This window comes from Helianthus annuus, chromosome 9, assembly GCF_002127325.2.
Source record: "Helianthus annuus cultivar XRQ/B chromosome 9, HanXRQr2.0-SUNRISE, whole genome shotgun sequence".
Taxonomy (NCBI): domain Eukaryota; kingdom Viridiplantae; phylum Streptophyta; class Magnoliopsida; order Asterales; family Asteraceae; genus Helianthus; species Helianthus annuus.
The window spans coordinates 65,176,339-65,199,143 of NC_035441.2; the positions used below are offsets into that span (position 1 = coordinate 65,176,339).

At 38.7% G+C, this 22,805-nt stretch overlaps 1 protein-coding gene across 1 annotated transcript; it reads right to left on the reverse strand.

Moving 5' to 3' along the window:
* Window positions 1-2,724: 2,724 nt before the first annotated feature.
* LOC110877870 (putative transferase At1g60990, chloroplastic) lies at window positions 2,725-14,083 on the reverse strand. Its single transcript, XM_022126093.2, has 12 exons — window positions 13,811-14,083; window positions 12,273-12,374; window positions 11,780-11,813; window positions 10,990-11,063; window positions 10,793-10,858; window positions 5,852-5,916; window positions 5,612-5,699; window positions 4,994-5,059; window positions 4,714-4,879; window positions 4,019-4,102; window positions 3,818-3,945; window positions 2,725-3,214 (listed from the first exon to the last, which is right to left on the reverse strand). The coding sequence occupies exons 1-12, from the start codon at window positions 14,033-14,035 to the stop codon at window positions 3,026-3,028; spliced, it is 1,287 nt and encodes a 428-aa protein (XP_021981785.1). The 5' UTR covers window positions 14,036-14,083; the 3' UTR covers window positions 2,725-3,025.
* Between the last annotated feature and the right edge of the window lie 8,722 nt (window positions 14,084-22,805).

A 22,805-nucleotide genomic window follows, 5' to 3' on the forward strand; every position in this document is an offset into this window, starting at 1 on the left:
GTAAACCTTAAAAGTTTTTGCTTTTATGTATATATATGTTTAGAATGACATTCATTTAATTTACTCATAATTTCACTCTACAGTCCATAACACCATAACACGACTCGACCACTTAAACTTCTAGAGGAGGTCACCATTTAACACACCATGAAAAAACTACACGTGATTTGCTTTTTACTTTGATAAATAGACTTATAAAAACTCAATTGGTGTTACGTTGTATACCATGGAACATAAAGCCATAAAGGTACCAAAAGCTATTGTGACTCCCCAACTATAATATTCAGGTTCCCCCACTAGGCATGCATTCGAGTCATGATCAGTCTTTTGTTGTTGTTTCAAGAACAATATTTACTTTCTCAAGACACTTTTGGTTCTAAAACATTTTATGTTGTATCTTAAACACTTTGGTACTTCTAAATTCTTTTAATTAATCATTAGAATGTTTGTATCACATTTAGCTATGAAAATCTTTCATGTTATACCGCCGGTGATTCTGCCTTTTTGCGGGGTGTGACATCGATGGCCTGTGCCACGACCAAAACAACCCTTAACTTTAGGCCATCGACAAAAACAACCCTAAACTTTTAAATGTGGCTGAAGAAACACTAAGTTAATCAGGATATTAACTTGTAGTTACAAGGAGGAGAATAGGGGGTTCCACCCTCCAGTGTGAGAATAAGAACTTGCTTTGAGGATAAAACTGTGTGTATTAAGTGAGAGAGTAAGAGAACGATCCTTGAACCTGTAGCCGAAGTTCTCTATTTATAGCCGAGGTTAGTTGTGTAGGAGACGGGCTGATGTGCCTTGGACCCGAGATCGACAACAAGGAATATTTGTTCTGCCTCCATTGTCACGACCATTAGGGTTTACAGGCGAGGTCGTAGTTGGCGCACGCTGCATGGATCCACATGCCCTGACGGTTGTCCTTATTGTCTGGTCTGTCATCAGCAGTTAGGTGGAGATCATAGAGTAGTGGTCGGCGCACGCTGATTAGTGCCACGTATGTGTCCTTGTGTACTTCTTGTCCCCTGCATGTTTGCTAATCATGCAGCACGATAGATCATAGCCTGTCGAGCATTTTAGTTTTTTTAGTTAAACACATGCCTAGAACATGATAGGCATGATAGTCATTTTAAGAAAATAATAATGAAGTGTATAAAAGCCTAAACCCTTTTTATATTGGAGCGTGACCAATAAATAAATTGCAAATCATGTTCATAAGAAAATGCAAAAAGAAAAAAAACGAAGATCAAATCATGACCAAATAAATATTAACATAGTAATCATAACATAACATAATAGTACCAAAACAATTGATCAAACTGTTATGACAAAATATATCCCCAAATGACCAAAAAATATTATTAGCAAAAAAAAGGTATAAAAACACTCTTGTTATCCTTGTCATCAATTATTTTCTACACCGCATTAAGTATTTTCTTAAATTGACTAATTTACCCATCATGTGCTAAGCATGTGTTTAAGTTAACTAGGAAAACTAACTAGGTTTGTGGTAAATGATGTATATTGCAACAAAAAATAAAGGTAAAGGACGTGCATTGAAACTTTTATACATAAAGAATGTGCCGTGCAATTTAATGTAAATGTAAAGGACGTGAACTGCAATTTTGTCTATAATTAACTAGTTTATAGTCCCGTGTGTTACACGGGTTGAATGATAAGATTGGTTATATCCGAAGAACATAATAATTACAAAATTTAATTATTCTTGATATTGCACATGTTAAATATAAATTTTAATATAAACACATATTACCCTAACATGAACTATCCATACCAAGTAAAAAAAAATATAACATTACTCGCTATATCGTTTAAGCAAATAAATTCTATATATAAAATAAAATACACATGTTATTTGACAATTATTACGCATGTTACATATGACCGTTTTGCCAGGTAGAAATATGCATATAGCTGCAAAGGTTTGTGACTTTTTTTTTTTAATTAGTTTTAAGATCTGATGCTGGTATTGGGCTTGTTTTAGATATCATTTGATTTGTTTATGCCAAGATGTTCAGTGTTTGTACAATTCCTATGCTGCTATTTGCAAAGTTATGACCTCCCTCATCTTTGTCCATCTTGTTTAGTATTATGCTGATGCATGTATTCTATATGAAAACGACCCGCTTTATTGGGGCTTAGGGCTGTTTGGCAACTTTTGAATGGTTAAGTGCTGAATTAGTAAGAGGCTAAACCATTAAGTGTTGAACCAATAAGATGTCTGAACCATTAAGAGCTAGTATAATGCTTAACCCTTCAAAGGCAAATGCCTGACCAATTCAGATTAGAGCTCTTAACCATTCAGAAGACTCTGTATAATACTTTCTGTATAATACTTAATCATTCAGAGGCAAATGTATGAACCATTAAGACATTTGCTCGAAACAAACAGTCTGAACCATTAAGTGCTGACCAGTAAGAGGTCTGAACCATTAAGAGCCTCCTTAAGAGGTAAACAAACAGCCCCTTAGTATTGTAGCTTCAACTAAGGTAAACAAATGCCGACTCGCTTTTTACCCAGGCCATTTTTTGCCCCGAAACTATGACTTCTGAACCCGCCACCTGAGGATGTTTAAATTTAAAGCTCTCATTGTCAGGTGATCGCGGTGCAGTTTTTTTCTACCAAGGACAATTTGAGAGGTCAAAGTCAAACTTAAAAAGACAATAGATGTTTCTGTTAATAGAAAATTTGACTGGTAAAACCATAGACCCTTTAGCCGCATGCATAAACTCGTGGTATTTATCGATACCTTACATCACATTTCAAGTTATAGTAGACCAGAAATAATCATTTGCGACAACTAAAAGCTCCACCAAAAGGAGCTGATTTGTACAACAGTAAATTTACTAAATATTGTTCGATAATAGAACACCTAAGAATAATAAAAACCTATAAATAAAAGAAACACAACAAAAACCGACACCTTGTACTATGAGCCTGTCCTCAAAACCATAAGTGAACACCAAAACAATATTGGGAGTTTACTAATGGAAGAAACTATGGTTTTGAACTCGAAACCGAGGAGGGCTGCTGTCGTGCAAGATAAGGAACATCCACCACTATCCCAGATACATTGTCTCCAACGATAACTGTATCCCCTTTTGAAGCGGCATTCTTCTTGATATAACCTAAACCAAAATGCTCATTTCCCCCTTTTCCAGCCGTGTAACTCGTCAACTTTCCTACCTGCAAAAATGTTGCAATAGCTTATGTTTTTTTATGGTAAAATCACTTTACAAGGGTAGGTAGGTCTACCTTCTATCAGGAACTATTAAGAGGTGTTCAAAATTCGATTCGAAAGCGAATTTATTATTTTAAATTTGATTGGATTCGAAATTCGAATTCAAATTATACCTATTTATTTATCAAATTTATATATAATACACACATAAAACTTTAATATGGGCTATAGTATAGATAATCTATAAATTTAATCTAAGTTTTGAATTAGCCCATTACTAAGCCCAAATAAACCATAACGAATTTACATATTTTAAATGAATTTGAATCAAAATGAATGTATCCGTATTCAATCCAAATTCGAATTATTAATCGAATTCGAATCAAATTGACCAGGTTTTAATCGAATTCGAATTCAAGCAAAAAAAAAAAAATATTCGAAAGAAAAATTCGATTCGAGTAATTCGAAAATTCGTTATTCGATTCAATGAACACCCCTATTTAGAATTACTAAAATACACATATATCTAACTTAGCATTATCATGCATACGAGTGGCAAACAAGTTGCGTGATTGGTCAAAAGTCAAAACAGGTTCGAGTCATAATACCTTTTTTCCTTCAACTGTAATTGAACTACCGGGTTCCACCGGGGATAAAAGTTGAATGCCCCACAACTTCTGCTTAATGCCATCGTATGTGATTAATCTGGCAACGGTTTCTTGTCCTTTGTAACAACCTAGGAATATTTTACGTAAATTTAATTGGTGAAAACATACGTTAGTAGGGAAAAAAGGAGATGATAGAAACACCTTTGTTTAAGGAAATTGAATTCCAAAGACCAGCCTCGAGAACGTTAAACTCGTCTGTAAGCTCACTACCTGGTGCGGGACGTCCTGTGGATCATAAATAACTTGAAAATAAAAATGATTGAATTATGTATACTATAAATAAATATGCTATTTTGTCACATCAACCAACTGTGGCCCCTCAACTTTGGCATTAACCAACTTTAGCCTCTGACATATTTATCCCCTCAACTTTGGTAATGACATGTTTAGTCCCTTAACTAAGACAACTTTAGCCCCTCAACTTTAATAATGACATGTTTTGCCCCTCAAATTTAGTAATGACATGTTTAGCCCCTTAACTAAAACATCAAACGACTTTTAACTCTCTCAATTTGCTTATTTTTATCTACGTTTCAAAACCGCTGCGGAGCGTGGGTGGTAACTCACTAGTATTATATAAGACCGTATCGCGATCAACCTTTTGAAAGAAAAATATCATGATGATAAAAGTATAAAACATTTAAAACTACAATGCATGAAACATCCTCACAAATCTTAGTCATGAAAGCTAATACATGTGAGTTTCCATAATTTGAAATGGTTCTTTATTTCAGACAAAATTTACGTAATTATTTTGTAAACTAATGTAAGTAACTCGATATGTTTTTCTCTAATTAAGATACCGCTCGCACTAAGCGAGTAAATAAGAAGCAAACCTTGGCGAATTCTATATATTTCCAATGCATTAGAACCCATCGGCGTTGCACCGTGACTCAAAATCGTTTTCCAAATCAATCCTGCAGCTGACGGTGACATTAACAGTGAGAAACCTTCTTCGGATATCACACTTCCGACCGCCACTGTAACCGGATTACCACCAACCTGCATATAAGCCTTTAAAAAATTCACTCACAAATAAAGACTGATTATTTAGACAACACCCCCCCCCCCCCCCCCCAATTACGCACACATAAAATGAAAAGAGAAATGACTTACATTGTAATGCTTATGTGAGCCATAAGGTTGTCCAATAAGGTCACCAAGATTCAGGTCCATCATTACCTGTTAAAATGTCAAAGATTGCATTTTTATAATGATTTCACCATTGAGAAGATAAACATTAAGCAATTACATAGAGTAAAATGTCATTTTCGTCCCTGAGGTTTGTCCACTTTTGTGACTTTTGTCCAAAGGTTTGTTTTTCCACATCTGGATCCAAAAGGCTTGAAATCTTGCCATTTTCATCCGGCTCATTAACTCCATCCATTTTTCTCCGTTAAGTCAGAGGTATTTCCGTCCTTTTTGCCAACTTAAAGGGAAATTTGGTCTTTTTCACTGTATGTAAAAAGACCGACCACCCCTGAAAAAGACCGATATGCTCTTTAAGGTAACAAAAAAGACGGAAATACCCCTTACATAACTGAGAAATATGGATGGAGTTAACGAGCCGGATGAAAATGGCAAGATTTCAAACCTTTTGGACCCAGATGCGGAAAAACAAACCTTTAGACGAAAGTCGCAAAACTGGCTAAATCTCATGGATGAAAATGGCATTTTACTCAATTACATATATTTGAACAGGATACTTCAGTTTGAAGTCAACGGAAAGCATACTTGGTTACTTTTTGGTCCAGCAAGTGCAAACAAGCATGTCTTGTCACTGATATCTTGAATTTCTACGTTGTCACCAAAAAATATGTACCTACACTGACCACAAAATAGATTGAGGTATGTTTGGTTTAAACATCGTAAAATAGGTTAGTATATTACGAAATGAATTATGTAATTTACTGGCTAAATATGAAATGAAATCCAGATAAATAAATTCGAAAGGAGCGTAAACTGTAAACATACTTATTGAGCATTTCACTGATGCTTTTACTTGTTGCTGGTGACACAACAAGTGTAACTGCTGTTTTCTGCAGATGAGAAACATTTGTAAGACTTGAGTAAAAGTGCTGATTGTATTATTTTCTGAATGAATCAATTGAATACAAAGAGTCCCTTTAAATAGGAACTAACCCTAGCACTAAACATGGAAACTATATTCTGTACATAAATACAATATAATCACAATAATATGGAAATCATATCAATCTCGGCTAATACTCCCCCGCAGTTTGAACGATCCGTGGGCAAACGGTCAAACTGGATCGAAACGATTGAAAAAGCTGCCGAGATAGTCCTTTAGTAAATATATCTGCATACTGAAACGGAGCAGGGACATGAGAAACCCGGACATGTCCTAGGCGGACCTTCTCGCGAACAAAATGGATATCGATTTCTATATGCTTTGTACGCTGATGTTGGACAGGATTGTCAGACAGATACACCGCAGAGACAACACCTCGGTATTCAGCCTCTGCACTGGAACGCGAAACAGTGGGCTGGCGCTTAGAGGACCAAGACAGTAAATTATTTCCCAGAAACACACAATAACCACTCGTGGATCGACGAGAATCCGGGCACCCGCCCCAGTCAGCATCGGAGTAGGCAACCAATGATTGTGTATTGGATCGTGTCATGCGGATGCCATAGTCCAAAGTCCCCTGAATGTACCGAAGTATGCGCTTCATGAAAGCATAATGAGGATCGTGAGGCTCGTGCATAAATAAACAAATCTGTTGTACCGCATAAGATAGGTCTGGACGGGTAAAAGTGAGGTACTGAAGAGCTCCCGCAAGGCTGCGGTAAAGAGTTGGATCATGAAACAGAGGACCATCCGTGGCACTTAATTTAGACGAGAGATCAACTGGAGTGGCACAGGGCTTACAAGATGTCATGCTAGCCCGAGCAATGATGTCTTTGGCATACTGTGTCTGGTCCAAAAATAGGCCATTGGCTTGGCGTGTGACTCGAATACCCAAGAAATGATGCAATGTACCCAGATCAGACATAGCAAACTCTTGTGAGAGTGTCTGAATGATGTCGTGCAGCAACTTGTCAGAGGAAGCTGTGAGGACAATATCATCGACATATAACAAAAGATATGCAATTTCCTGGCCGCTACTGTATATGAAAAGGGAATTGTCACACGCACTGCTCTTAAACCCGTGGGATAAGATATAGTTTGCAAACCTTGTGTACCAAGCACGTGGGGCCTGTTTAAGGCCGTATAAAGATTTCTTCAATCTACACACGAAACCCGGAAAGCGTTTATCAACAAACCCTGGCGGCTGATGCATAAAGACCGTTTCATTAAGGTGGCCATGTAAAAACGCGTTCTTGACATCCAACTGATGGATGGGCCATGATTTAGAAACGACAAGAGATAACACGGTGCGCATCGTGGCAGGTTTTACAACCGGACTAAAAGTGTCCGCACAGTCAATGCCCACGGTTTGTGATTTCCCATTAACAACCAATCTCGCCTTATACCTTTCAAGCGATCCATCTGATTTAAATTTGTGGCGAAAGAGCCACATACATCTGATAACAGGTCTATCAGCTGGTCGAGGGACCAAATCCCATGTCTCATTTTCCTGTAAAGCAGTATATTCAACCTGCATGGCGCGCAGCCAGTTCGGGTCGGTGAAGGCCTGGTGATAGGTTTTAGGGACAGGTGATAGGTGAGTGGTGGTAAGGTTTAAGGGTGGCTTTAGGCTACCGGTTTTTGATCTGGTTGCCATCGGGTGAGAGGGTGGTGGATGGACAGGCGGTTGTGGGACAGCTGGCGGATTTGGTGGCTGTGGGGCAGGGGATGACGGTGGAACCGGAGGCTGTAGTGAGTTTGGGGGGGTGTGAGAATGGGTCTGGGCCGTAGGGGCAGGCTGAGAAACAGGGGGTTGTTGGGCTGGACGAGGGCGGCGGGAATAAGTGAAGGGAAAAGGGGAGGTGGAGGTGGGCCGTAGCACATGGGTTGGGGGTGTTGGTGAGTGGAGTTGGGTCAAAGGACGAGAAAAATTAAATCCGATAGGAGGAGAGTCATCGAGGAAACCGTAGGAAGAGGTGGATGTAGGAATGGTATATGGGAACGTGGTTTCATCGAAGGTAACGTGCCGGGAGATAGAAACCTTCCCGGTGGTGGGGTCAAAGCACCGGTACCCACGAAAGTCTGGTGGGTAACCGAGGAAGATGCACCGGATGGACCGCTGGTGAAGTTTGTGTGGCTGGGTGGCGGACGTGTTCGGATAGCAGGCGCATCCGAACACCCTAAGGTGGTCATATGTAGGGTGGCGAAGATAGAGGGTATATGTGGGTGTGTAAAAGTTAAGGCGTTTGGTGGGAAGAATGTTGTGGAGATAGGCAGCGGTGTGTAGGGCTTCAACCCAGAAACTAGGTGGGAGATGGGCGTGAATAAGTAGAGCGCGGATGATGTCGTTTAGGCGACGAATCATACGCTCGGCACGGCCGTTTTGGGAAGACGTCTGAGGACAGGAAAAACGAAAAACCAGACCGTGTTGTTGGGCAAAGGTTTTAAAAGCGTTGTTGTCAAATTCACCGCCAAGGTCGCATTGAAAGGTTTTAATGTTTCTGTTAAATTGTGTGGCAATTAGGCGGTGAAATTTGACAAATGTAGAGAATGTTTCGGATTTATATTTTAAAGGGTACACCCAGATAAAGTGTGAAAAATTATCAATCAAAACCATATAATATTTATATCCGGACTTACTTAACACAGGAGAAGTCCAAAGATCACAATGAATTATATCAAAAGGTGAAAAGGTAAAAGAGTTTGATGCATAAAAAGGTAAACGTTTGCTATTAGAAAGCTGACAAGAATGACAAATACTAGACGATTTGTTTTTATTACAAGAAAATTTAAACTGAGAATGACGACTAAGGACATCCAAGACTTGAGCGCCGGGGTGGCCCAAACGATCATGCCATGGAAGGGATGTAGAAGCGATAAAAGCGGCCTGTGAGGGAAGTTCCGGTGGTGTGACTGGATAGAGGTCCCCTGTGCTATTGTGGCGGGAAAGAAGACGCCCAGTTCGAAGGTCCTTCAAAGAAAAACCAAAGGGGTCAAATTCAATGGAAACACTGTTATCACGAATAAACCGTCTAACAGAGATAAGCTTTTTAATAATTTGAGGGCAGTAAAGGATATTGGGTAGGATGTAGGTGCGGTTGGGTAAGGTTAAATAGCCTGTTCCAGACCCTTGAACGGGCAAAAACGCGCCATTACCGACCAATATTTTACTGCAAACAGGAAAAGAGTTAGGGATTTTGATCATACCTGGTTCATCAGTGGAGTGCCCCGTAGCTCCAGTGTCCATGATCTGGTTCGGGTCATAGTTGAGCTGCATTGAGGAGAAGGCTGCATTTAGATCAGATGGGCACAGGGGGTTAAAACCGGTGGGCTGGTTGGTAGCAACGTGGGCCTGAGGAGCGAAGCCAGGTGGGTATGGGGCTGTTGGGTTTTGGGCCGGCCCGAAGGAAGGCGGGGTCATATGTGGGTGTTGGGCTGATGTGTAATGGGCCGATGGGGGCTGATTAGTGGGCATCGAGTATGGGGCGGGGGATTGTAGGGTGGGTTGAGTCGGGTATGGGCAAGGTGGAGTGTTCCACCAAGCCCATTGTGGGTAGGAGAAGTTGGGAGGTGCCCAATTAGGTGACGAAGAGGATTGACCACGGCCGGAGCCGCGTCCACGAGTTCCACGCCCTCGGCCACGTCCTCGGCCACGGGACCGATTGTAATAGGGCTGCTGTTGTGAGGAGTTATAGGATTGAGATCCGGTGGTAGAGTTCGATGGGTATTGGTTGTGGGAGGGTTGTTGTTGGTTGGTGGCAACAAGAACAGATTGAGTATTCTTCTGGCGTGCTTCTTGTCTAATAACTTCGTCCTCCAACATACTTCTAGCAAGATCCCAGTCGGCATTATTGGCATTGATAAGTGATGCGGTTGTGTCATACTCTGCGGGCAGCCCTCGAACAAGTTGTAACACCAACCTTTCTTCAGTAACCGGGTGGTCCACATCCTCCAACTGATTGGCAAGGTCTTTGAGGCGCTCACAATAGTCGTCCAAGGACGAACAGGCGGCCAAAGTTAGGTTACAGAATTTTGTTTCAAGCGCCCCAGCCCTTGCCTTCTTATTACTGAGGAAGATTTTCTCCAATTTCAACCAAGCCTGACGAGCAGTAGTGGTATTATCCATGACCCGGGGCAGCAGGTTATCAGAAACCGTGCTGAGTATCCATTGAAGGACCAAGGCGTCTAGTTCCTTCCAGGATTGATACTCGGGTGCTGTGTCTTCTGGTGGATCGGTGTTGTCAATGTGATCAATGACTTGATAGGCGACGGCATGAAGGTTAAAGAGTTTAACCCAAGAGGTATACGTGACCTTAGTACCATCAAGGGTACGTATCTTGGATTGGACATTGGTAACAGAGTACGCGGGGTGCAGGGGTTTTGTGAGTTTATCAGACGGGGTTGGCTGAGTGTCAGTTTTATCTTCGCCGGCCATGTAGAAGTGCAGGGGTGGGTTTGGATCGGAAAAAAAACGAAAGAGAAGAGCCGAAGCTCTTACTGAAAAGACAGGAAGGATCGAAGGTAGAAGAGCCGAAGCTCTGATACCACCCGGTCTATCAAGAGGTGTACACGTGGCCTTAACCGGAGCTGACATAGAGCCGTGGCTCTGATACCATAAAAGTGCTGATTGTATTATTTTCTGAATGAATCAACTGAATACAAAGAGTCCCTTTAAATAGGAACTAACCCTAGCACTAAACATGGAAACTATATTCTGTACATAAATACAATATAATCACAATAATATGGAAATCATATCAATCTCGGCTAATATTGAGATCTTTTAAAGCGGGTCGAAAAAACGTTTTCAGGAAGAAGATTACCATGATCCATGCTTGTGCAAGATCAATTGTTCGAGCAGTTGGAGTTACGAAAACGGTGTCACATCCCTACAAGATTCAGTTTTAAAATATCAGTCTTCTATGACAATCAAAACCGAAATATATGTGGCAGGTTGGTTAAATGTGTTAAAACTTAAAAGAACGTTTGATTTGAAATGAGTAGTACTTCAAAGACTTACCCCTCCTTCAGAAAGTGCTTCGAAGTTTGCAGTACTTTGGTTGTGAAGAAATTTAATACGATCTTCTCCACTGACTTTAATCAATAGAAAATAAGCAAAAGGGAGAAAAGTAACCAAATTAATAGTTAATACAATATACATTAGTGTTGTTGTGTACTTGGTTTTAAAATGCGCGCATAATGCGTGATGCGCCCGATGCACTAATGAAAGCGCATCGCAACAGCTGATGCGAGAATATTGCGTGCATTTCGCATAATGCGATCATCGCATAAATGCGATTTGATGCACGCAACATTGTTTCTTATGCTTTTTTTCCAGATTTTATGAACTGTGTTCGGCTTTTTCCATAATTAACATCTTAGTATGCTTGATTTGAACCAAAAAACACAACTCTTATCTTCTAATTACGTCAGTTGTTTTACTTTAAGTATGTTTTTATAAGTTTTTATCTATAAATAATTTTTTAACTATTTTTTTATAAAGAACACATCACATACGTGATGCGCTCGCATCGCGCATCACGCATCACGCATCAGATTTTTGGACTAAACGCATCGGAGCGCATCACGCAATTTAAAACCAAGGTTGTGGATGAGAATGGAAGGTAGCATATAACAAGAACACACTTGTAATACATCAATACAGATCAGTAGTATGCTTTGCTTAACAGTATGCTTTACGCATGTATTAGATTTATCTAGGTAAAGTGCATCTCTCAAGGAAATGCGTGTTTATGTGAATAAGATAATGTCACGCTTCGATTTGAAGAACTGGAAATCGGATGGTTTACCTCTTATCCTACCATAATGGGAAAGATCAACAACCTGCAATTATAGAAACAAAATAACAAAATAAACAATACTCTTAAAAAAAGTTATTTGAAACCATACTCAACTAAATCATTTGCAGCACAACACTCTGTTGGAACATAACAATAAAGAGAAAACGTGAAGTACAAACAAGAAATGGAGAACTTTTAATATAGTTACAAGAGTGGTTTGGTTTCAAAGCTAGTGAGTTATAGCATTGTCTTCATATTGTACAATACAGCGTGTCCTATGGCTATACTTTTATTGAACTTGAAATTGTGAAATAAGAAATCAGCAAGCGATATGTTTTATTAAATGAGAACACATATGACGATCTCTGATCCAAATATATAAGTTACAACACTAACTTATGTTGTTATATAAAGTGAATGGAAAACAACACAAAACACTATGTGTTCAAATAGGCACAAACAAATAAAAAATGAAAAGCATAAAGCACCTTTTAGTACCCACCACAGTGCCACTGTCAACCGCATCTAGTGCCTCCTCATCGTTGTTGAAAGTTTCAATAACCCAATCTTCGGATACCTTTGCCCCGGCAACAGCCATGTCATCCTTACAGAAACAAGATACACACACACATTAACAGGCGAACCAAATAACATTTTTGTTTTAACCGACAAGTGGAAGTGGATATCATGCATTATATCAATTTTAATTCAAGTGTAAATGGTAGATAGAAAAGGATAATTATTTAGCCTAATTCTTGTTAGCGTAGGAGATCTGAGATTAACAATGATCACAGGCGCTATGCAACTTTTATTAGTGATTTTTTAGTAAGTACACGGCCTAGCTTTTTTAACAAAGCTTATAGCTTTTTTAGCTTTTTTTACAAAATAAGCTTAATTTGGTGTTTGGTTTAGCTTTTTAAGCTTATGCTTATTAGCTTATATAAGCTAATTTTAAGAAGCTTACTTGAAGATGGTTTTTTAGCTTATTTTGAAAAAGCTTCTTTGTGTAAGGGTAAATGATACAAAAAAAGCTATAAGCTAATCCAAACACTTAAACAAGGCTTATCAAATGATAGAAAATAAGCTATAAGCTACTTAAAAATATAAGCATAAGCCAAAAAATAAAAGCTAGGCCAAACACCCCCTAAAATGTATTTACTTAAACATAAGGATGAGGCTTATAATTTGTTTCTAGTAGATAAATGCAATGTAGAAATATTATCCCAATTACTCTCACATAATAGTGTAGTCTGATCATGTGAGGTCAACTGTAGCCCCGCTTGCGGTATGCACATATAATGTATACATGTGTGGACGCTCGGGGGGCAAAAGTGAAATTGCACTAATTTTAACGTTATTTTACTAATTTCGTGAAAATAGCGTTAAAAGAGAGGGATGGTTAATCATGCATCATGTGGTGGCGTTGATAGCCGAAAGACAAAAGGGTACATGCACTAATCGGCCTTTGTCCCGATTGTTGAGTGTTATGTGCCTTTTGTCCAATGCTTGATGCAAAACTACTATCGAGCCGGGGGTCTCACTCGAAGCAGCCTCTCTATTCCTACGGGGTAGAGGTAAGGCTGTCTACATCTTACCCTCCTCAAGACCCTACCTTAGCTTTGCTATTGATAGGATTTACTGAGTATGATGATGATGTGAGGGCAACTGTGTGTTTCTTGCCTCATATGACCTTTCCGGAACAAAAATCAAAGCAGCAAGTCCTTTGTTGCAACATGTAATATAGTTTAGGACTGGAACCGGCCGCATAGTACTGATGATACCGAAACTAAGCTAAATTTAAAACCAAATGCCGTAGAGCGTAAGTTCGGTTAGAAATTTTGCTTCATACATCAACATGAAGTGCAGCAGCATATATATGATAAAATCATTAGCTCGGCACTTGAAGTAATTTGATGAATGCAGCAGGTCAATTACCAATTGAATAACCTAAACTATAAAAGCTAACTTCTTGTAATTATTATCCCTACATCTAACACTTCAATCAACACAAACACAGAAACTAAAAAGTCGGAAAATTACATAAAGGTCATGGTCAATCGGAGGCGGTGAGAGATCGAACGGTATCGCTGCAACCGGTGAGAGATTCGAGGAATATGTGATTGATGAGTGTGTAAGGATGTAGACCGGATTATTATTGTGTGGCAACTGAAAGAATAACGAGGAGAGGGGACGGCGCGTGTGGACGACGCTCCGGTGACAGAGTATGGAAGTCGTGTGGCTAACAGAGGATAATGGAATAGCCATTTTCTGTTTCTGTTGGCTTTGGTGTTGTCCCTCGCGTAAATATTTGTTTTCCTACAACCCTTGTTAGACTTTTTTTATTTCTTTAATCTCTATACTAGTTTAAGTTGTTGTCTATTACATCTCACAATATATCATTTAACACTTTTGACGTACAAACTCTATAAAATAATACACTTAGAATTATCAAAATTTATTAATTAAAAGAGTTATTAATTAACCGATAAATTAATAATTATTAATTTATATATTAATTAATATTTTATCTATCTATATCTATATATAATCTAAAATTTAGTTACATGTTCTATTTTAAAGTCAAATTTATGATGTTTTAAATTCAATTCTTAAAATAAAATTGATTAAAATAATATATTACAAAATCATAATCCGTCTCCATCATCCGCCTCCATCCACGTTATTCCTTTTAATTAGGGTTCTCTCAACCTCTGAAAATGTAGAATCCATCTTCCACAAACAAACCCCTCCTTGATGAATTTTAAGGGGTTCTTTCTCACAGTTCAACTTTTTGAAACCCTAATCCCCCTTTGCCTCAATCACTACCGCGATATGCATCAATCTCCGAAGGCAATGAAGTCGCTGATGTGTGCGAAGGCGGTACTGGACGTCAGTGATGCACGCTTGAATGTGACGACACTAAACCCTAAACCACTGACGATGGTGCGATTCGTTTAAAAATGGTACTTTCTGATTTCGTTTGATCTTACATGTTCAGTTCAAATTTTTGTTTTGGTTTTTTGAATATGTAGTGATGAAATTAGTTGGGTTAATTTGAGTGTTTTATATTTGGTTTGATTTGATGATTTAAGTTTTGATATTATGAATTAATTCGTTGTGATTTTTTGTTTATTGTTCATCTGTTAGTCGATTAGGTGTTTTTGTCTTCAACATCCGTAAACCAGGTTGCTAATTTCTTTATTTATCCTTGGTGTTTTGGTTTCTAATTATTAGTCGGTTTTGAGGCGGAAATCAGGTTCGAAAACCAGTAGTAACAACACATTGTATGGAATTGATCTTTTATTTATTTTGTAAAATGCTATGGCTCTTATTTATGTATAATTAATAGGTTGAAGGTAGTGTTTCACTGAGTAACACCGTTTAAATGATCTGATATTTGTTAATTATTGTTATTTTTAATAATGAAGCAACCTAATATAGTATGATATTGATCAGGTTGGGGATTTCGGCCTTTCAAAATTGAAGCATTCAACCTTTTTATCTGCTAGATCCGGGGGAGGGACGGTAAGAACATTCTCTTTCGCTATTTTCATGGTGAAGTGTCAAAACTGGGAAAAAAATTATTGATTGTGGTTATGTCTTTTGCAGCCTCAATGGATAGCACATGAAGTTCTTCGTAACGAACCTTCAAACGAGCTGTAAGATTCAGTTAGCATCTTGAAATTAGTCAACTGAGAATATGAGTTCCAAGATAATATAAACTTTTACTGCATACAACATTTTAATGGTTTTATTTCAAAATAATATTATTTTTGAAAAAGTAGACTATTTCACACACCAAAAAAATTGTTAAGAAATAAATTATTGGTTCATGGCAGAAAGTCCTTCGGGTTTTCCCAACCCGAAACATTTGAGAATATGGTTGTCTTTAAAGGCAAATAGTGTTGTTATTATTATTTTTATTATTTTGTTTTGATTATTTTTGGGTGAGCTGGGCTTGAAGTTTGGGGATTATTGATTCATCTTATTCATGAGATGAATCTGATGGTGAAGTATATGTATATCTTCTTGGTGTTGCAAGCGTACGCCATTGTTGGTTCTTTGGTTGTTCAAGAATCTTCAGGTGATCATTTCCATTTTTACCCTTCTCAAAGTTTTTTTTTTTAGCTTATGATTTAAATCTACCATGATATTCATCAGGTTGGTGATTTCGGTCTTTTAAAAGTGAAGCATGCAACCTTTTTATCTGCTAGATCCGGGGAGGGACGGTAAGAACATTTTCTTTCGCTATTTTCTTGGTGAAGTGTCAAAACTGGCAAAAAAATTATTGATTATGGTTATGTCTTTTACAGCCTCAATGGATGGCACCTGAAGTTCTTCGTAACGAACCTTCAAACGAGAAGTAAGATTCAGTTAGCATCTTGAAATTAGTCATTTGAGAATATGAGTTCCAACATAATATAAACTTTTAGTGCATACAACATTTTAATCGTTTTATGTCAAAATAATATTATTTTTGAAAAAAGCATACTATTTGACGCGACACAAAAATTTTAAAAAATACATTATTGATTCATGATAGAAAGTGCTTCGGGCCATCCCAGCCCAAAACATTTGAGAATATGGTTGTCTTTAAAGACAAATAGCGTTGTTATTATTTTTTTGTTATTTTGTTTTGATTATTTTTTTTTTGATTATTTTTGGGTAAGTAGGGTTTGGAGTTTGGGGATTATTGATTCATCTTCTTCATGAGATGTATCTGATGGTGAAGTATATGTATATCTTCTTCGTGTTGCAGGTATACGCCATTGTTGGTTCTACTTATAATACGGTTATGTATTGAACGTACCTATCGATATGTATATGTCACGTTTTAATTAAATCTGCAAAGGAATAGGCTTACAGTTGTCAGATTTGAAGTGGACTTTGTAATGTGAATGTTTTTGTAGTTACAGTTTTAATCTGGTAGGCAACTATTAGAAATCTGAAAATCAAGACAGCAGCATGCAAGCGTATCGTCAAGGAGCTACACTCTGTTGAGAAAGAGGTTGAGAGGGAAGCAGCCAAAATGGCTGACATGAAGGAGAAGGGTGCTGATCCTTATGATCTTAAGCAACAGGTAAACTTCATATACATCTAACTCATTATAAACCTCATCTGTCACAAGCCTCCCATAATCTTACACATTTCAAACACCATCTGATCCATAACCAAAACCCTATCACAAAATCAAATTTTTTATGGATTTTACAGCTGATGTTCTTGAAAGTGGATAAATCAATGAGCATTCTAGATACACTACAAAACAGGTTCATGGTCTGTATTTCAACAACACATATCCATATTCTCTGCTTTTCATTAGAATTTACTGTTTTGTTGTCTTTTTTAGTTAAATCAAGTTGTTTTCGAAACTTTGGCCCATACCCACTTGACCCATTTGGCCCATTTGGCAATTTCAAGAATCTTTGTGGGTGTTATATAATTTCAAGAATCTTGGTTGTTGGGTTATAACATGAGCAAAAAAAATTTCTCCAACATTAACAGTACGTTATCGTTACCTGTTATTTATATTTGTTTTTTTGTAGTAATTCGATGTTGATCAATGATTCTTCATATTATTAAAATTGTCTCATTATATCATATTATTTCATAATAGATTATGTATAGATTTTAGGGTTTTAATTAGGGATATTGATTAATGAGGCTTTTTACATACCACAATTGCATGATCATTCAATGGGGCAATTTACGGTCGGGTTTAATTGCATTGATTATTCACCAATTTCTTCCTAGGAAGGTGAATGGTCTTAATTTCTATTATATGACCTCCACCCTCCCTATTGTTGTGGGCCCATATTCAGAGTTGTTACTCTACTATCATGTCTAGCTCTCTTAGTGTGAATACATCAGGAATTGGTGTTGGCAACCAATTGGTCCTTGCTGACCTCCGTGAAGGGAGTACCGGTCCCATCACGGTTATGGTTTGCAGAAAGTGGGACGTCACAAGTGTCAATGGACGCTTTATGAGCACCGACTATGTCGTCAGTGATATAAAGGTAACTATCACCCTTTTAACCCCCATACCCTTTCCCTTTTACGAGTTTCATCGTTATTGAAAGTCTGCTGTTTGGTTTGCACAAGGAGGTGTGATGCATTGTACCGCCCGGAATAACATTGCACATTACTTCTTTGACAAGATCAAAGAGGGTGGGATATATTTACTCAAGGGTTTTATAGTCCAACGCACCGATCAATACCGGATTCTGAAAGACAGCCCCTTTGTTATCGGATTAAATGGCTCCACGGTAGTTAAGAAGGTTGACGATGCCAGTGGTTCATTTACGCGCTACCCGTTCTTACTTACGGCGTTTGAGGACCTCGAACCAACAGAGGGCAAGTATTTTGTAGGTATGTTTACTCTCCTCATGCTGGTGTAACGGTTCTGCGGCGGAAATCAGGTTCGAAAACCAGTAGTAACACCACATAGTATGGAACTGATCTTTTATTTAGTTTGGAGAATGCTATGACCGGCTGAGAGAAATAAAAGGGAATCCACATAGAGTGGATAAGATCGCAAATTAGTAAAAGTCGGGTGTTCCATTGGTGTTAGGAAGCCTTTGACGTCTCTCCACATAAGCCGGTGGGAACCACCCGTTTCTACCTCTGCATTATCCTTCAGACCATCCCAAAGGGCCCACCTGGGTAGAAAATCATTTTACTCTTAAAATCTACAAAGACTACTAACTAAATGTAAAACATGTGCACAGTAAACGGGTCAAGTAATGGGCCAAACTAGTTGGAACATTTAAACGTAAGAATCATTTTGCTTTAAGAATCTACAAAGACTAATGACTATCTGGTGTAGAATAGCAGCTACTCTATCGTGATACGTTCTTTCTCCTTCAACCTTCGAACGCATTAGAAATTCTCTTAGGAGTTGGAACATTTAAACGTTATTCTTCCAGGTAAAAATTCACATGCACACAAGTCGTTGAAACAGAAAACCCAAAAACCAAAAACATGTCCGTACGAGAAATAACCGAACGAACGGTGAATCCGGTTTTTAATTCAACCCCTAGCCATATTCGAATATAAATTCAGAATCCGGGTTCCACAAACCTTGCATATTCGGATAACCAAACTGAATGAAAACGAATAAACCAGACAATAACTGGTTCGATCAGCTAACTAAACCGAATAAATTAGTGTACTCAGTTGAATTTGGCTCAGTTAGGCTATTGGACACGTTTATAATTCAGACTAATTTTCGTTGCACTGCAGATGTTATCGGATATGTTACTGAGGTGGGGTCGCAGTCTGTGAAAGCATCGGGTGCTCACGCGGTTGAGTTCAATCTAACCAACGAACAGTAGGTACCTCATCCTTATTGCCTGTTTGGTCTTTCTTTTTCCCTAACCTAAGTCTTTAAATTTTTAACCTTTTTAAAATTCTCAGAGCAATCGCCGAGTTAGAGTGACGCTGTGGGGTGATCTGGGTGATGTTATGATTAAGAAGAAGGACGAAAACCCGGCTGTCTATTCTCTAATCCTGACTTCCATGAGTGCAAAGTTTTACCTGGGTACGATTGTTTTCCGACGCGTAAATTATTATGCGTGCTACTTCAGAAATCTTTACCTAACTTAAGACAATGCAGGTGTCCTTGGTTTGTCCAGTTCATCGTCAACTATGCTCATTGATTCCTCCGAGGTTCCCGCACTGCAAACTTTTAAGTCGTCTATCAGGTACTATTACAGCCTTTGGCACACACACTTTAATTATCTGTTTTTTATACGTTTATTGCTCTGGCTGAATATGAAACTATGCTTCCCAGCTGTGTTGCTGTTGGAGATACTAGCGATCCAGTCACCGAGGAAGTGGTATGTGTTGGTACCCTAGAAGAGCTTGTGGACAGAGTTCGTGCTGAAAAATCCAAAAAGAAGGTATTTATCCCAACTGACTGTTTGCATTCGTCTCTCCCCTTATACCGATTCAACCAGTAAACCAGTACTTTAACCAACGCAATACTCAAACCCTTTTCTAAAAAAAACTGGCTTTAGCAGCTAACAAGAAACTAAAAGAAATGATTAACCAACTTTATGAGCTTTAAATCATCCTAATGATTGGTTGATAGTTACAAATTAAATCAAACAAGACCTTTTTCATAGGTTCAAAACTATATATTTGACAAAGGGTGCGTTGTCGTGATGGTAACGGCAACCTGGTGGTCCTCGCTTGGGTTGGTTGGGGGAATAAGTACTGAACTGCTACACACACTCTCCATTAAAACCATTCGTGCATACTAGATTTTATAGAATATAATTTAATAAACTCTCATATCCTCTTTTGTTTTTTTAAAACTTTTATTATTTTTTAAAGTTAGTATAAGTTAATGAATGCATCATTCCATCTTCGCCATCCTTAAATTAAAACATTAGAAGATGGCCAGAGTATGTGCAGACAACCATTATTCTTTATAAAACAAACAAGAACATAACTAGCATATTCCATCTTCGCCATCCTTAAATTAAAACATTAGAAGATGGCCAGAGTATGTGCAGATAACCATTATTCTGTATAAAACAAACAAGAACATAACTAGCATATGCTTTAAATTTCAAGATTCACCACCACCGCTACCGCCGGCGCCACCACACCACCACTGTGAACCACCACCGTTGGGCTCATACCAATCTCATTTCTTCAACTTTTAATCACAAAAAAAAAAAAAACCACAAGAAACATCTAGGGTTCTTGATCTTTTATTGATCCACTGCTAAACAGAACTGCCTAATCTACCAAATGTGTGGAAATAGGGATTACCCTCCCCGACATAACCTGCCTATGTGCCTACTTGTGTTTTGTTCGTTGTAGGCCATCCTTTTCCGGAACGTTGTAGAGATTACGTCTATTATAACCAAGAACAACTGGTATCTTTTCGCGTGTTCAGGGAGCCAGTGTCGTAAGGGACTAACAAGAGAGGGCGGTTACTTCATTTGCAAGGCGTGCAAATCCAAGGTTGACTATCCAAGGACGAGGTATACACTTCAACATCTCATGCACAACTTCATTACTTTGTTCCCCTCCCCATATCATGCCATGATTCTTTGTTGTCTGGGGTGATTTGGTGCCCTTCTACCTTCACCACCAAACAATTTTGGCCCCGTAGTACCATTATTATTGATCTACTATACCCTGTTAGGTTTCGGATTCAAGCGGATGTAACTGATGGAGCAATGAGCACCGTTGTCACCCTCTTTGATGAAGTTGCTGAGCAGTTGGTTAAGAGGACCGCAAAATCCTTGGTAGAGGAACAGCTGAAGGTATGCGCACTACTCATTACAAGGTGGTTTTGAAGCATATGTGAAATTGCTACGATAACTTTTCTGGTTTGTATTTGGTATGCAGGATACTTCTATTGATGCTCCCATACTACCCTCCGCCCTCGAATCCCTTATTGGAACAAAACACACTTTTGAGATTAAGAGCCACACATACTACCGTTATGGAGAATATGAGAGCTTCAATTGCGCGAAGATTGTTGGCCCTGGTATGGATGATACAGATGGGAGCGTTAAGGTTGTCACGTCGGATTTGGGTACCGTACCATCTGACTCCCTAAAGCGTGGTTCGAGCCTCCCGCCCCCGACACCCGGAACTGGACGCAAACTTAGAAAGCTGTAAGTTACACCTACCAATTGTCCCCTGTTTCGAATGTTTACATGTTGGAACTTTGCGCCAATACATACATTCCCATCTTTCTTTGCAGCTACGTTGAAGAATCGGATGACGATGATGAGGGGGTGTCCGTTGACCGTGTGCATGTTACCGATGTGGTAGACGATAGTGGGGATGCTAAGAAGGGCTCCCGCTGATATGGCGGTGGTCATTTCTTATTTTCTTCAAGTGTTTGCGCTCTTGTGACTTTCTCTTTTATGGATTCAAATAATGTGGCGACACCTATGACTTGTTCCTACACCAAAACTGTGATGTTTTTCTATTGCGCAATATATGTAATTTTTCCGCCTTACCAGTCTCTCTGGATTTATTAAAACAATTCAGCCACATATTTACGACGAACAAAAATACTCCGCCTAAAAAGCGATGGTAGAGTCCAAATAGGATCATAATATGCCACCTCCGAACATACGCTTCCAAATACGTTTACCCAACCCTTTTGTTACATCTTTAAAGTCACATATAACTTCCAATCACTGTAAAAGGGTTCTATAAATGTTTGTTCAGAATCATGCATACTCCAATAGAATAATACCAATGCACAACGTAAAATAAGTTTTGGAATCATATAAGACTTACATGAATTTTTATCTAAGATGTTGAATAAAGCATATAGAATAATGCAAATGTACAAGCGATGACCGTGTCATTATACAATCTTCGTGAGCACCTACGTGGAAGTCTGCATTACAAACAACAACGAAATAAGCAAATTATGACTTGTGCTAAACAAATACCTTACGACATATGACCTTTTCCATCTGACTGTGCCTGTACCTGTTATTTGGGTAAAAAAACAGGCGCATGGCCAACAATAAATATAATATTTAAACCAGCTTTAATATGCATTCTTTAAGAGTTATTTGCCGTATATTCTGTGCCTTTTCCTTCACATCAACTTGCTTTGTTTTACCCCCCCCTCCCCCCCCCCCCCCCCCGCCGCGGGGACATGTATGAATGCTTCATTTTGGACGATGTATTATGTAACATTGTATGTAACATACAGCTGGCTGTGCGCCCCTTTGTGATGCTCGAAGCCTCTTTCGCCTTTCATGCATATTCACGTGTTATGCCTAACGGGTTGATCCAATACGTTTGTGGGCTAAAACTGCTTGAATAGGCTGGAACAAACAGAGGTATGAAACTTTTAATTGTAGTGTTACCCCCGACCCCGCATATGGAGTTTTAAATACTGAATTCTAATCCTTCCTGTTCCCTCATAATAGACGAGGTTTGCAGGTTATGGCCTACTGCTCCTGATGTGGTTAGTAATTCGATACAGGCCCGCCTTTGTTCCCATACGTTGACTGACGGAAATATACAAACATATTTTGGCCTT

Coding starts and splice junctions, on each gene's coding strand:
- LOC110877870 (XM_022126093.2), bottom strand. CDS start 14,035: ATGGCTATTCCATTATCCTCTGTTAGCCACACGACTTCCATACTCTGT. Junction 10,859..10,989: donor AAGCACTTTCTGAAGGAGGG/GTAAGTCTTTGA, acceptor TGAATCTTGTAG/GGATGTGACACCGTTTTCGT. Junction 4,103..4,713: donor AATATATAGAATTCGCCAAG/GTTTGCTTCTTA, acceptor TATGATCCACAG/GACGTCCCGCACCAGGTAGT.